Raw genomic sequence first — 15,309 nt, forward strand, 5'->3', positions numbered from 1 at the left:
TCAACAGACACGCAAAGCGAAACATGCATTGAACAGACAAGGCTTCGTTTGGTATCGACCACGTGATATTATGACAACAATAAGCCTTGATATGAAGCCTCTTTGGAAATTGCCCCGCATAGCCTACTCGATACACATTGGAGCCTCAGTGTCATAATAACATCACTACAAATTACTGAAGAAGAAGAAGAAGAAGAAGAAGAAGAAGAAGAAGAAGGAGGAGGAGGTAAAGCCTACGAAAATTATATTAGACATTAGTTTGACATTGAGTTTCCTATCTGTCTTAATCGGAATGCGGGCGAAATATCATGTTGGGTAGAACAGTATGTGTTTCCAGATAAATCATTAAACCAATATTTCAACAAAAAAGATAAAAAATACACTCTAGCCTAAATTATATTTACTAAATTCAAGTTGTGTAAGCTCAATGTTAATGCACTGCAGCTATAACAACACGTTTCTTCGAGTTCATAGAAAATGGTTAAAAACAATGTGAAAACAATGTAATAACCACGTTACTTTTTCTCTCTCTGCTTTTTTCACTTAATTCACACCATTACATCCAGTTTTTTTTTAATGCTACACATATTTTGGAATGAATGATTTTTGTTTATTATTGTTATGCCCTAATATATGAAAGTCCCTCAGTGAACTTGTTTAACCTATACATCCTGAGGACCAAATGACCCCACAAAGTTAGTAAAACCTGAAATGTTTTACATATATGTTTGAGTCCACCTTATAAATGATAAATTATGTGTTTTTCTTTCTTTCTTTCTTTCATGTAAATGTAAAAATGCAGAATGTTTTCTGTGAGGGTGTTTAAGGGTTAAGGTTAGTTTTTGCACACGTTTCTTAAACAGAACCAGGAAACCGTTTCAGCTGTTCAGAGAAAATGAAACTTACTGGGCTGTCATATCTGTCTTTCACTGTCTGTGTGTAAATACAGTGGAATGGCAGAAGCCAGTTTTTCTCAGGAGCAGTTCAGCTGTCCAGTGTGTCTGGATCTACTGAATGATCCGGTGGCCATTCCCTGTGGACACAGTTACTGTAAGGTCTGCATTACATGCTGCTGGGATCAGGAGGATGAGAAGGGAGTCTACAGCTGTCCTCAATGCAGACAGACCTTCACTGAAAGACCTGCGCTGAATAAAAACACCATTCTGGCTGAAGTGGTGGAGCAACTGAAGAAGATGAAACTTCAAGCTGATGTTTCTGCTCGACCGAAAGATGTGGAGATGTGTACTGGAAAAAAACGCAAGAAAGGAAAGAAAACGCCAGGAAAAAAACATCTGGTGTGCCTTAACTCTTACTTTGCTTCGTGACCGTCTCACACTATATCCATTTTTGTCCCCCAAGGTACAATCTACACTAACGTACCCCATAGGGCTTATTATTGGACCTCAAGGTACATATATGTATGTATTTTTGAGGGTCAAAAAGGTACATATATGTTCCCAAGCATTAAAAGGCCTATGCCAAGGGTACAAAAGCTGTACCCTTGAGGGTACAGCCCCAGTGACAAGCCATTGTACCCCTAAAGGTACAATTATGTACTTTTATTTTCTGAGAGTGTACACAAAATATATATTTTTTCCTCTCTCACATTTACAGTTTTACTTGTTTTTATATCCAGACGATTGTAAAAGAGCGACAGAGTAAGTTCCAGCAGAGAATCCAGCAGAGAGAGAAAGATCTTGAGGAGTTGAGAGAGGCTTTGGAGTCTCATAAGGTGAGTTTAGAGAACAACAGTAGTTTAGACTCTCTGTCAGTATCTGTCAGCCCCACTGAAGCCTATCGTTACTCAGGCCATGTCTCTGGGAACAGAAAGAGCCGACTGTGATGTGTGTCGTGTGTCCTATACAGCGCTCTGCAAAGGCAGCGGTGGGGGACAGCGAGAGGATCTTCATTGAGCTGTTCGGCAACATTGAGATGATCTGCTGTAAGGTGGCACAGCGGATCAGAGATCAGGAAAAGGCCGCAGTGAGTCGAGCTGAAGGACTCGTGGAGCAACTGGAGCAGGAGATTGATGATCTGAGGAGGAGAGATGCTGAGCTGGGGCTGCTTTCTCCCACACATCGTTTCCGCAAGGTAACAGAGATCTGAAATACATGTTGTTTTAGAAACACCTTACCATTAGATACTTTCTTCATTTTCATTTCTATTTTATTGGAGGAATTTGTTATACTCACACAGCTGAAAAACTGTTAACCTAAGTTTTAAACTTTAGTGCTTAAAGGAACACGCCGACTTTTTGGGACTTTAGCTTATTCACCGTATCCCCCAGAGTTAGATAAGTCCATACCCTTCTCATCTCCGCGCGTGCTGTAACTCTGTCTGACGCACCCAGGGCTAGCCTAGCTTAGCACAAAGACTGGAGGTAAACAGCTCCAGCTAGCATACTGCTCCCAATAAGTGACAAAATAACATTTTCCTATTTACATGTTGTGATTTGTATAGTCACAGCGTGTACAAATAACAAAGTCACATGAGACACAGCCATCTTCTAACCGTATACTGGGAACTATATTCTCAGAAGGCGAATTGCGGAGTGATTTACTCCAACTCTGAGCGAACTCTCTGCTCCTCACCACGGGGTTTCTCAGGCGCTGCGAGCAAATCACTCCGCCAAAGTAGCAGTGCTTCGCCTTCTGAGAATATAGTTCCCAGTATGTATACGGTTAGAAGATGGCTGTGTCTAATGTGACTTTGTTATTTGTACACACTGTGACTATACAAATCACAACATGTAAATAGGAAAATGTTGGCGTTATTTTGTCACTTATTGGGAGCAGTATGCTAGCTGGAGCCGTTAACCTCCAGTCTTTGTGCTAAGCTAGGCTAGCGGTGGGTGCGTCAGACAGAGTTACGGCACGCACGGAGATGAGAAGGGTATGTATGGACTTATCTAACTCTGGGGGATACGGTGAATAAGCTAAAGTCCCAAAAAGTCGGCGTGTTCCTTTAACTAAACATCATGCACCGTTTGTGCTACAGACATATATGATACATTAATTCATGCGGCTTTTTGAGAAAAGATGACACTATAACTTTTCTTAACCATTAGGATTTTAACCTGATGGATGATAAAAAGCATAAAAAGTCCCAAAGTCTTGAAAGAGGGGGTAACATTTACATTGTATTCCATTTAAACTGATTGGATTTCTCAGATCTATGGAAGCTACTTGAACAGAAGTGCTAGACTAGACCTGAACAGCCCAGTAGAACACCATGAAAACGATACAAGACACAACTGTAGCAAACAAAGCGTATATAATATCAACATAGGTGTCGATTTCGGTGGGGACGATGGGTACGTCCACTTCCCACCGATCATCATTGATCGTTGTTTAGGTATATTAAACCACGTTAAGCTTTTCCCTAACAATAGGCTCTAATGAAGCAGAAACGCTTAATGTCAGATTACGTCCATAATAATTTGACTTTTGGTTCGATTTTTTGACCGTTTTCGGTGGTTATGAGGAGCAATATGAGAGAGAAATTTGGTAATCATTGTTTAGGTACATTAATATGTACACGTCATGTCATATTGTCAACATGGTACTTATGAATCAGAATAGTGGGTCATGTCTAATGCTTTTTGAAAACTTAAGGCTTTCTTCTTCTTCATAAAACGAATCGGACATCACATTTTTGTATACATTTTTATTTATTTACATTAGTAAGCTATAGGACATCGTCTTTCAAAACATGACCAAAAAAAAAAAAAAAAAAAAAAAAGATTGCATCATTGTACCCAGCACTTCTGAAAATGCATTTCCGAATGCGTCTCTGTCCCCAGCACATTTCAAACCAAACTGACGCCCATGAATATTAAGTATACACAAGTCACTCAAGATGATTTGAATAAACAAGCAGAGTAAATATCTGTTCATGAAGGTTTTTGTCTTCCTGTAGAGTTTCCATTCTCTCTCTGAACCTCCTGAATCTACAGATGTACCCAGCATCACTGTCAGCTCTCTCCTCTCTTTTGATGATGTGGGAAAGTCTGTCTTTCAACTGAAAGAAAAACTGCTGGATTTCTGTAGAGAGGAGATAGACAAGATATCTGGCAGAGGTAAAGTAGTGGACATTTATGAACTCTTAGACTTTTTAATGGGAGCTATATTAACTATGTCTGTTTAATTTTTTTAGTAACATACATTGAAATCATTCCCACCAATGAACCCAAGATCAGGGAGGAGTTCCTGCAATGTAAGACACAATGATTACATTTACATTTTCATTAAAATATTATTAAGTAGGCTATGTTACAAAGACAATTGGGATGTCCTCACAATACAGATATTTGTGTGGCCATTTTTGGTATTTCAGTCCAACAGTAATATGCCTTTTACTGTTTGTTTACTCTCCGCTTGTCTGTGCATTAGTGGTAGGGATTTCTCAGTGATTGTTTCCATCCAAAGTTGTGAATTTAGCTTATGCACAAAATTGGAATATCGCATAAAACAATTGCGCATAAAGCACCATCTCCATCCAGCAAGTCGCAAGGAACAAAATTGTCACTTCCTGATAAACCTGTGAAAAAAGTTCCCTTTCAGTCAGTCAAGTTCAACATCACGTTGATTGACTGATGCATTGGGGTCTCACTTGGGAGCCCAATCACCTTCGATGGTAACAAAATGGGCCAATGGACATTGGCGAGTTAGATTTGCATGACAAGCCACTCCCCCGGACATACATGTATATAAGCTTGCCTGCAACTCACTCATTCAGGTTTTTGCTTCGGAGCTGAGTGGATTTGTTACAGCGATCTGCCATTCGCCTTTGCATTGAGTGGGAGAAGCTTCTTCAGTTGGAGAGAGGGCACATTTAGCTGTGTTTTCGCCTAAAAAGAGCAAACTTGCACAGATAAGTGCGGTGATTTCATCCCTGGGCGCTTCAACAATAAAAACAGCAGTTTCCCAAAGGAGCAAGCACAGGTAACATCCAACAAACAGCAGCTATCGACCTTCCCCTTAGACAGTCCTGTCCTTCCATCCCACCAAGTACGGAGGTCTGTCCGACTTACAGGGGGCACTGGGAAGGGTCAGCGGTTGTGGTGCTTTCCATAGGGACCTCAATGCGTAACGTTGAACATGAGGTCCTAACCCTTATTCACTGAAGGCGGGAACGGGGACGTTACGTCCCACCTGCCACAACCCTGTATCCCTGAATGCCTGCACCCCTCTCAGCTCCTCAGCACAAACCTAAATGAGTGAGTTGCCAGCAAGCTTATATACCCGTATTTTCGGTGTAGTGGCTTGCCATGCAAATCTAACTCGCCAGTGTCCATTGGCCCGTTTTGTTGCCACTCAAAGGTGATTGGGCTCCCAAGTGAGACCTCAATGCATCAGTCATTCGACGTAACGTCTCCGTTCCCTCATTCAGGGAGTAAGCGAGACATTGCTGCAGTAGAATTCACTGTGGGGTTTTTCAGTCATGTTATCTTGCTTTCGGAGGAGAATGCCTGCTGTTTTCAAACGTAGTTGTGTGAGACAGTTCTGGGAGGTACTTACACCGAACCACTTTGACGACAGACTTTGGCTCAGGCATTTCAGAATGACCAAAATAACATTTCAGAATCAGATGCTGTGCAACGAGATCCGCTGGTTAGTCCAGTTATGGCGTCCCATTCCCCAAAGTCACCTGTCTTTTTTGATGGACATCAAGGAATTTATTCAGTAAATGTGTTTCCATTGTAGGTTATCATGCGCATGTTTTCTTATTGGATAAAAAAAATAATTAGCCTCAATTGAGTGCCTAAGTTTTTAATGCATATTTTTTTAAATTTATGCGCATCTTGGTGTTTGCATTTTGTGTCATATCACAAAATGTGCTTAAAAATAAGGGGGATGAAGCTATTGACACACCAAAATGGAGGATGAATAAATAATTTTGTGTTTTATCTCCATCAGATTCCAGCCAGTTCACTCTAGATCCAAACACAGCGAATAAACACCTCCATCTGTCTGAGGAGAACAGAGTGGCGACTTTCACTGCCAGTGTCCAGCAGTATCCTGATCATCCAGACAGATTTCATTATTATCCTCAGGTGTTGTGCAGAGAGAGTGTGTGTGGACGCTGTTACTGGGAGCTTGAGTGGAGTGGGAGTGGATTTGTGGGTATATCAGTGTCTTATATGTACATCAAGAGGAAGGCACAGAGAGATGAGTGTGTGTTCGGATATAATGATCAGTCCTGGAGTTTGATCTGCTCTACCTCCAGATGCTCATTCATTCACAGTGACAGTCATACTGAACTCCTTGTGCCCTTCATCAGCAGTAGGATAGGAGTGTATGTGGATCACAGTGCAGGAACTCTGTCCTTCTACAGCGTCTCCGACACAATGACCCTCATCCACAGAGTCCAGGCCACATTCACTCAGCCGCTCTATCCTGGGTTTGGGGTTATAAATGGGACAGCAGTAAAACTGTGCGATCTAACACTGTAGATTACAGAAAGCTGACTGCAAATATTACTACAATGTGGCTTTGAGTTGCATGATAAATCGGGAACAGTGAGATATTATGGTGTTTAGTAAATTATTAAGTCAAGTATTTCAACACGTAAAGTAACAAAGTAAAATGTTCTCATTAGAATAATGTTCGAAACTTAGTGTATTTACTAGTTGTCATATCAACACCAAAGAAAAAAATCTTCAGAAATCTTCAGCAATTTCTTTACTATAGCCAACTTACTGAAGTTAAGTGGTTAAGTTAAGCGTTATTCAGTTTTAATGTTTATTTAAAACAAGACAAATCTGCTACTTTAATCTCTGTTCTGTTATTTAAAAGTTTAGATACTTCTTTAATGCTTAGCTAACTAGCAGAAGACACTAGCCAGGTTAAAATCCCTGTTGCGCAGATGGAGCATGTTGTTACAATGTGCCCCGCTGTTAGAACTAGCGGTTATGACGTTAGAGATATAATTCACATTAATTGCTTTAATGAATTCTATTGATAAACCATGAGAAACAGGTGAACAAATACTGAGAGTTCAATGTAAAGCAAAGACATGTAACGCATTCTGGTTCGTCTGTTTGTGTCCTGTTCTGTGAGAGCTGTGTGTGGAGGGGGGGAGGAGTGTGTTTTGTTCAGCTCTGTGTTTTTCTGAATGCGTTTCTTCATCTTTTTGCCCACATTGTTTTGAATTATGCTGTACAGATGTGTTATGCAGTGTTCATTGTCAAACTCCTGAAGTCGGTGGATTGGGATCAACTGCTGCTTCAATGTATATGTAATGAGTGATTATAATCAAGGTACTAATCAATATTTCTCCTTCTAAATATCAAATGAGTTGAATGACTTCTCTGGAGATTTTACTTTGTTATAGAAGTTACCAGTGTGATTACCTTTAATGTTCTTTTCATGTATTCTCTAATGTCTGTATTTGATATCTGAATGCCGTAACAGTGCTTGCCTATTTATCCCAGTGTCCAGAAATGAAATAGGGACTGGTTTTGTGTTTGAGAAAGGTCTTCAACGTGTTAAACACGGGGTCATTGAAGTGTATAGTTTAAGGGACCATTTGTCAGTTAAAGCCTATATTTTCCATTTAGACTAAAGTGTCCTATCCTGAGAGAAAGAACTTGTTATCTTGATGTTTTGAGACGACTCTCCTGTTTATAGTTAGAGCCTGGCCAAATCCAACCTTGGAAAAGCTGTGTGTCAGTGTGTCTTCTTGGTTACAGGTTAAGGAACCACTGGCATTATTGGAGATTGACTGAGTTCTTGTCCGGGACATGCTGGCACCCAGCAACCCAAATCTGTGACCTGGAAGATCACGACGTGCCTAACTTCAGAGTCCGAGTGTCAGCCGCATAATCTATGGAGATATGCTTCAGTCTATCTGTATATGTGTGGAAAATGTCTCTGTTTATCTATTTCTTAGCCAATGAGAATCATTCAACCTGTAAGCAATGACGTAGCTTAGACCTTGGTGTAGGGTATAACTGCTGTGATCTTTGTAACTGTAAGCGGGGCGGCCTACGCACTCCTGTGTGAGTCTTGAAGCTGAACTTCTGCTGATGAAACTACAAAATATCTTCAGTAAAACTTTTCTTCAATTTTTTATAATTCTGACTCCGGGTCTTCTTTCAAGCATCTGGGGCCTCATGTATCAATCTTGCGTACGCACAAAAACTTTGCTTACGCCAGCTTTCACGCTCACGGTCGTATGTACTAACAGTGAAATTAACGCGAGAATGTGCGTTCCTCCACGCCAATTTCATGTCTGGCGTACGTACATTTCTCAAGAGTCCTCCAAGACTCTTACAGGCAATGAAGTGAAGTTGCAAACATTACACAACGAATTGTTCTACAAGTCTATCGCACCACCACCTGTGGGAAGCATTGCTATAAATTTATAAAATAATTGACATATATTGTCACACGAGCCTTATGGGAATATTCTATCAATTATGCAATTAAGTAAGAACATATAAAAGCATGCAAATTGATACAACCCTTAGTTTATGGCAATGACAGCTTTGGTTTAATGTCCACCTTTATATCAGACCATTTCTTTTTAAGGTCATTTAGGGTAGACTGTTTACAGTTGATAGATGTGTACAGTTGAGACACCTTAAATAACTTGCGTTCGCAGCAAGCACAAGTTGTGTTTTTTTTTTTTTTTTTTGCTGTGCACGTGCGTATTAGTGTCCTCTTTGATCGTGGGAAATATGAACAACGGACGCATCTCCGATCCGAAGATATTGGGAAAAGTTTTTTTTTCTAAGAAATGACGTTCACTTCACCATGCACTCTCCACAATGAATAGCTTATTATCCTTATGTGACTGTTAAACGTAACTGGTATCACCACAAACGTTATTCTGTATTTCATGGTATTGTGTCATGCAAGGTAATTGCAAAATCTAGAGAAATGTGCGAGGTGTCCAGCGGGGGATAGTTGAGACACATATCTACTGTACCCCCGATAGAGTTCTATTAGGAAACACACTGTTTAGTTGTTCAGTGTTATGATAACAGGTTAAACGTCGTAATTAGCCAGCATAGGACGCAAATGAAAATAAAATTTGATATTTGTGATATTTAAACTGTGTATTATTAATAAATATTGTTACATATCTTGTTCCTGCTTTATACATTTTAACCAGTGCTAATTTAAATAAAATGAATGAATATAAATGGATGAATAAACAAAAATGTTGCCCAATTGTTATTTTCTTTATTTGTCTTTATTTTTTATATTTACAATGAATGGTTAGTTACCTTCACATCATTAAAAATGGGTGTCTCAACTGTACCATGCACTGTCTCAACTGTACCACATATGGGCACCTTATTTTTATGAGCTAATTGTAGAAAATATAAACTACTTGTTGTGGGTATTATTGATTGATAATATCTTAGTCTACAAGCTAATGAAATGTCATGTGGCGTGTCATGTGGAAATTCACTTCTTTTCAGTGTCTATTTTTGTGTGAAAAATCAAAACGCAAAAAGTGTCTCAACTGTACTCAGTCTACTCTACAGTGCGACTTTCAGATCCCACCGCATTGACGGCATCAGCCAAACTCTCCCACTCATATTTTTTCCTTTTGTTATTTATTCCGGAGGACAAAGTTCCAAATAAAATATTTTTTTTTTTGTTTCTACCTCCGATAGTAGCACCTCCAATTCACTCTCTGTAAAGTTTCGTTTCTTGCTGCCATTTTCTTACTGCTTTCTTTTGCCAAAGTGGACTCATTACCATATTTAAATTAATTTAATTAAGGGAGGAGACTGGGTGGGGCGCTGTGCTCGTGCATGTGCGCTCAATTTTACGTTAATTGGGATGTACAAAGAGAATATGCGTGGGATCCTTCGTACGCAGAGATTCATACATATGGGGTTTTTTTTGCGTACGCACATTTACAGCTTTGTCCGTACGCAATGTTTTAGTATGAATTCAACGCAAGTCTTTGTACATGAGGCCCCAGGTCCTTGGGTCCTAAACTGTTAACCCCTAACACTCCAAAAATGAGTTTATTTTTATTTATTTAAAAAAAAACATTATTTTATATGAAAAGGTTAATAATGTTACTTTATTGAGAAAATATTTCGCTCATAAAACTGACATTTTCATATGATCATGTTACAATGTGCCTCACCTATGGTGTGTTTGTCACATTTCACTTCCATTCTTTTGGGGTAAATAAAGAAAAGATATATACACTCTAATAATTAAACAAAACCACATGTAGCACCTGTGGAATTAATGTGGAATAAATACTCTGAACCCCAAGTGGATTTACAAACTGAGAAAGTCAAAAAAGTAGGTTGTGCACTCTGTACATCTACCAATCATTACAGCATTCTGTTAGATTTATAAACACTTACATTGGTATAGATCAGGGATAGGAATGATACTGGATACTAGTCCAACCCTAATCAAACACACACCTGCCTGTCATTTTTAAGCAGTCCTGAAGACATTAGATTTTTCAGATGCAGTCTTTTCATATGTTTAATCATGTACATACACACCTTTGTGTAGTTTAATATTTGTCCTGTTTTTAAGCATTTCATACTTTCTTGTTCTTTGAAAAAGAAAGAAAGAAAAGAAACCACACATTATCTTCTGCATCTCTATCTTCTGCTTCTTGCTGCAATGGCAGAATAAAATGGTCAGGTGGAATGTGCAGTACTAGACTCTGTGTTCTTCCCTGCTTGGACTCAAGCCAGACATTTCAAGCACTAACCCAATGGTTTCCAGTCCAGGGACCAGAGGCCGGATGTATAAACGTCGCAGTGTCGCAATTTTTCCCACACGTATCGGGATTTATAAAAAAGAAATTGAAATATAAAATTAAATAAAAGCATAAATATGTTCACACAATATATACCAATATAACCTACATGGTAGCCTATATGCCCCCAGAGGGTAATAACTGTAAAATATAGCAATGAGTTAACAAAAAGCAAAAAAGCAATAACTGTAATGTTTGCTGTTTTCTTTTAATGGAGAATTTTAGCATTACTCTTTCCTTTTTTTTTTTTTTTTTTACATCTTTGAGAAAACAATCGCGTTTTTGACATTCGGTTATATTGATCCTCCCCGGCACCCGTCAGCCGCGCCTCCTCCGCATCCGCGCACCCGGAAACTGATCAGTGCAACAAAAGCATCGCTTTCTGCAGGCAATAAACACCACCAGGTCTGTTCACAACATGCTTTCAGATAGGAGAAAACATTTCAGCAGTATGTTTATAATACAAATCAACTGTTTATCCTTCAGTATGTCACTTTTAATGTGTTGGGTGTAGTCCAGCGGTAGGGTTTTACTGGGGCTGCTACTACTGTGAATCAGATGGCAGTAACACACATTAAAGTCCTCTGTGTTATATATATATATATATATATATATATATATATATATATATATATATATATATATATATATATAACATGCATGCTGTAAGACTGTGTGGTTGATGTTTTGTTGTTTCTGCTGTGAGAAGGCAGAAGTTAATCTCATTCAGATTAATCCGCTTTAAAATGGATTACAGTAAATGTTTATGTGCTCTCAGAATCAGAGAAGTGTACACAGACTTGAAATAGATTATTGGACTTTCAGTTTTGTAGTGCCTAAACAAACAATGATATTATTATCATTATTAATGCATATTATGATCCCATGAGTTGCTGAAAGATCGATCTGTGTCTCTGCTCTCTTTGCTATAAATTACACTGAAAATGCTGATAATTCTAGACTTGGACAGTTAATTCAAGCCTAAATTGCATAAATGCCATTGTATTGTATAAACACATTCACATGCAGTGTCATTCAAAACATTAGATGTAATGTTGTGCGATCTTGTCAGATGTAAGTGGAAAGATGTTCATAGTTAATGTGATGAACTCGAGGAGAAATGACTAAATATATTCACTTAAATTCACAAAAACTTCTGTTAAAGTCTTTGCACAAGAATGAAGAAGAACAATATAATTCTGCGAAAAGATCAGTATGTTTTGCCACTTGAGATCGTTCAGGAAGTTGGTTGAAAGAAGTGCTTCTTTTATGCTGAAATTACTAAAATGATCTTGTGTGACTCTGTTTTTAAAGTGTTGAGTTTAACAGTGGTTATATTGTGCTGTGAACTCCTCCTAAGATCACGAGTTGTGGCGTGATGTTTCTGTATCAGGACTCAGACAGTGCTGGAGTCTCCAGTGGAAACTGGCCTGGTTACTGGACTAAACTAGTCCGTTTCAAGTGCATTAATGTGGTCATTCAGAGCGGTCTTTGAGATACACACACACGACTCCTGTACATCTGTCTGAAGAGCCTGAGACGAGACTAGGTGAAGGAAGGGTGTCTTCTTTCCCTCAGCGCCTTACGCTTTTCTCTTACTGTTTGCTGAGAATGTAAATAGAAATAAGTCACACCCGAGGTTGTGTGTTACTGTAATTCAGCAGTACATTTTTAAAAGCCTACTATATCATATTTGATACACAATTCTAAAGCCTCTACATTAACATATATATAGGCTAGTTGATAATTCATACTTTTTATCAAGTATAACCGCCTCAGGTTGTTGTACACAAGTCTTTTTGCTGTGAAATCTTAAGAAGTAGACAAAAGAATAACATTTATGTTGTAAGTAATATTGAAGATGAACATACATATTTTTTTTATATGATACCTCAGGCTTTTGAGGATGTATTTGTTCATCTCTCAATCATCATTGTATTGCATTGCGTTATATATGTTTTGCCCCCACAACAAAAACTACAGAGCTTTGATCATAAAACTAAGCATTTAAATATCATCTTACTGAGACATTATTTTAATAGCAGATATAGAGTGACGACTTGTATTTATATGCATTGTATGTAAGTAGCCTGCTTATGAAGATCTCACTGATTTGCATTACAATCACAATTTTACTTTTTGGCCATATAAATAAATTAGAATTTTTTTGCTCAGTTTGTGCCTCTGAATAAAATGTGTTTTTTTCCTCCTCGAGAATGAGCTTCATATTCTCACTATATCAAACTATATTAGCCCCCCCCCAAAAAAAACTATATTAGCCAAAAAAAACCTTATGTAATCAATATGATACTCAACAAAAACACATATGCAAACTATTTTTTTTTATTATCTAAAGGTTAAATATAAAATAAAAAAAAACGGGCTGTTTTTCCTTTTTTGACATTGTCTCTCTAAATAATTGTAGATGTAATCATTTTGAATGCACATTATACAGAAAAACCTTGCATAACACATATATTCTGGCTTCCTGACACTAACTTTTCTTTGTGTGTGTGTGTGTGTGTTTTGTGAAGCATCATGTCAGATAAAAGTGAGCTGAAGGCTGAGCTTGAGCGAAAGAAACAACGCTTGGCTCAGATAAGAGAGGAGAAGAAGAGAAAGGAGGAGGAACGCAAGAAAAAAGAGGTACAGACGTTTTACTTGCATTAAAGGGATAGCTCACCCAAAAATGAAAATTCTGTCATCATTTGCTCTCACTCAAGTTGTTCCAAACCTGTATACATTTCTTTCATCTCTTGAACACAAAAGAAGATATTTTGAAGAATGTCAGTAACCAGATAGTTGGACCCCATTTACTTCCATAGTATGGAGAAAAAGACACTATGTAAGTCAACGGGGTCCATCAGCTGTTTGGTTACCCATATTATAATTATAATATTATTCCATAATACCATAATATTCTTCAAAATATCTTCTTTAGTGTTCCGCAGAAAAAAAGAAATGTATACAGGTTTGAAACAACTTGAGGGAGAGTAAATGATGACATAATTTTGATTTTTGGGTGAACTATCCCTTTAAAATACCAGAATAAGTTCCACTTTATGTGCATTCATTCACACATGCCAGAGGTCTGTTGCTCTGAGATGTGTCTGTAAAACAGCTTGTCTTTAGTGTGCATAGTATGCTTTTATACTATACTGTGCATAACTGCGATAGATTAGAAACAATACTCGACATTTACACTGGTTAACATATGTCATGGTAATATGAAGCAATGTTGTTGAAGCGATGAATCCACCAGGATCTTCAGCACTATCTGCATATTTTCAGGCATAATACATAATATATAATTTTTTTTAGTTTGATTGTTAAAGTTATAGTAAGATAAACAGGGTTGAGCTTGATGAATGCAATCAACACTACAATTTGTGTCGAAATTGAGTAAATGCTGAAGGAGGGGTCCTGGCGGAAGTAAACCGGGTCAGATTGCTGGTTTTTGTTCTTTGGGAACAATAGAAAGTTAGTTTTTGAATGAAGTGTTTGATCGACTGTGTTTGTGTCAGGCTGAGCTGAAGAAGGAGGCCGTCCCGCAGCAGGATGATTCGGACCTGGAGAAGAAGCGCAGAGAGGCTGATGCTCTTCTGCAGAGTATGGGCATCACGTCAGACACACCTGCGGGTAGGACAGTTTCAGATTTACCTGTCCTAAGATATCAAACTCTGAACGGTGAGACGACCCCTCCTGCCAATGTTCAATAATAATAACTTATTTTTGGTATATTATTAGGCCACAATTGATCCTACAAGTGCAGTCACGTTAGCGGAAATTTGGCAGGATTTTATGGGCAAAGCAAATTGTCCATTATCAGTAGTTTATCAATGCATGAAGCACCACTTACTCATAGGTGACTTCTAAAGTCGGCAGCTTTATATTGTTCAGCGCATCACGAATACAAGCATTGTATCAAGAAACTTCACTGCCGTACCATGAGTGCAGCAGGTGTAATGATATGACAATAAGTCTAATAGGTTAGACAAACTTAGTCCCGGTCACGTTGGAAGTTACTGAGCTGGGGACTATTTTCAGGCGCTGCGTCATATCATTACGCCTGCTGGACTCATGGTACGGCAGCAAAGTTTCTTGATTATTACGCAGGAATGAGAGTATAGTTCCTAGCCATATCAGCCTAGAAAATCGCAACTTTACATTTTCCGTCGGTCTTAGTACACGATGTAACTACAGAAGAGTCAAGTTTTAAATAGGAAAAATATCGAAACTCTTTGGTCATTTTTTTGAGAGAGATGCTAATGGTCCTGTCCGATTCAATGATCTATGCTAAGCTATGCTAAAAGTGTTACCGCCAGACCCGGAGTTCGGCTGAATGGATTCGAAAATGGTAAAACTCAACTGTTTAACTCTGGGGGAGTTGTAAAATGAGCCTATATCCCAAAAAAGTGGAGTATCCCTTTAACAAACTTAAATCCAATGCGAAATCCATGTGTTTCGTCTTATGCATCCATCACGTGACATTCCATATTACATAGATTTTTTTTTCAAATATGAAGTTTTAACAGTGACATGTTTTAGTTTTTT

At 38.4% G+C, this 15,309-nt stretch overlaps 2 protein-coding genes across 3 annotated transcripts in view; both read left to right on the forward strand.

The window, feature by feature from the left end:
• Nucleotides 1-219: 219 nt before the first annotated feature.
• Nucleotides 220-8,078, forward strand: LOC309502214 (tripartite motif-containing protein 16-like protein). Its single transcript, XM_082174479.1, has 7 exons — nucleotides 220-310; nucleotides 950-1,295; nucleotides 1,637-1,732; nucleotides 1,867-2,091; nucleotides 3,919-4,078; nucleotides 4,156-4,215; nucleotides 5,919-8,078. Exons 2-7 carry the CDS (start codon nucleotides 954-956, stop codon nucleotides 6,452-6,454), a joined length of 1,419 nt encoding a protein of 472 aa, XP_082030605.1. The 5' UTR covers nucleotides 220-310; nucleotides 950-953; the 3' UTR covers nucleotides 6,455-8,078.
• A 2,994-nt stretch (nucleotides 8,079-11,072) lies between these two features.
• The window catches only part of dync1i2a (dynein, cytoplasmic 1, intermediate chain 2a), a 40,768-nt gene continuing 36,531 nt past the window's right edge, over nucleotides 11,073-15,309 (forward strand). For both annotated transcript variants that reach the window (XM_082176140.1, XM_082176139.1), the window contains exons 1-3: nucleotides 11,073-11,160; nucleotides 13,290-13,401; nucleotides 14,280-14,394. In XM_082176140.1, coding sequence (XP_082032266.1) covers nucleotides 13,294-13,401; nucleotides 14,280-14,394 — 223 coding nt within the window. In that variant the 5' untranslated portion in view covers nucleotides 11,073-11,160; nucleotides 13,290-13,293. The remainder of the gene's footprint in view (nucleotides 11,161-13,289; nucleotides 13,402-14,279; nucleotides 14,395-15,309) is intronic.

Source organism: Leuciscus leuciscus, assembly GCF_965113295.1.
Source record: "Leuciscus leuciscus genome assembly, chromosome: 7".
Taxonomy (NCBI): domain Eukaryota; kingdom Metazoa; phylum Chordata; class Actinopteri; order Cypriniformes; family Leuciscidae; genus Leuciscus; species Leuciscus leuciscus.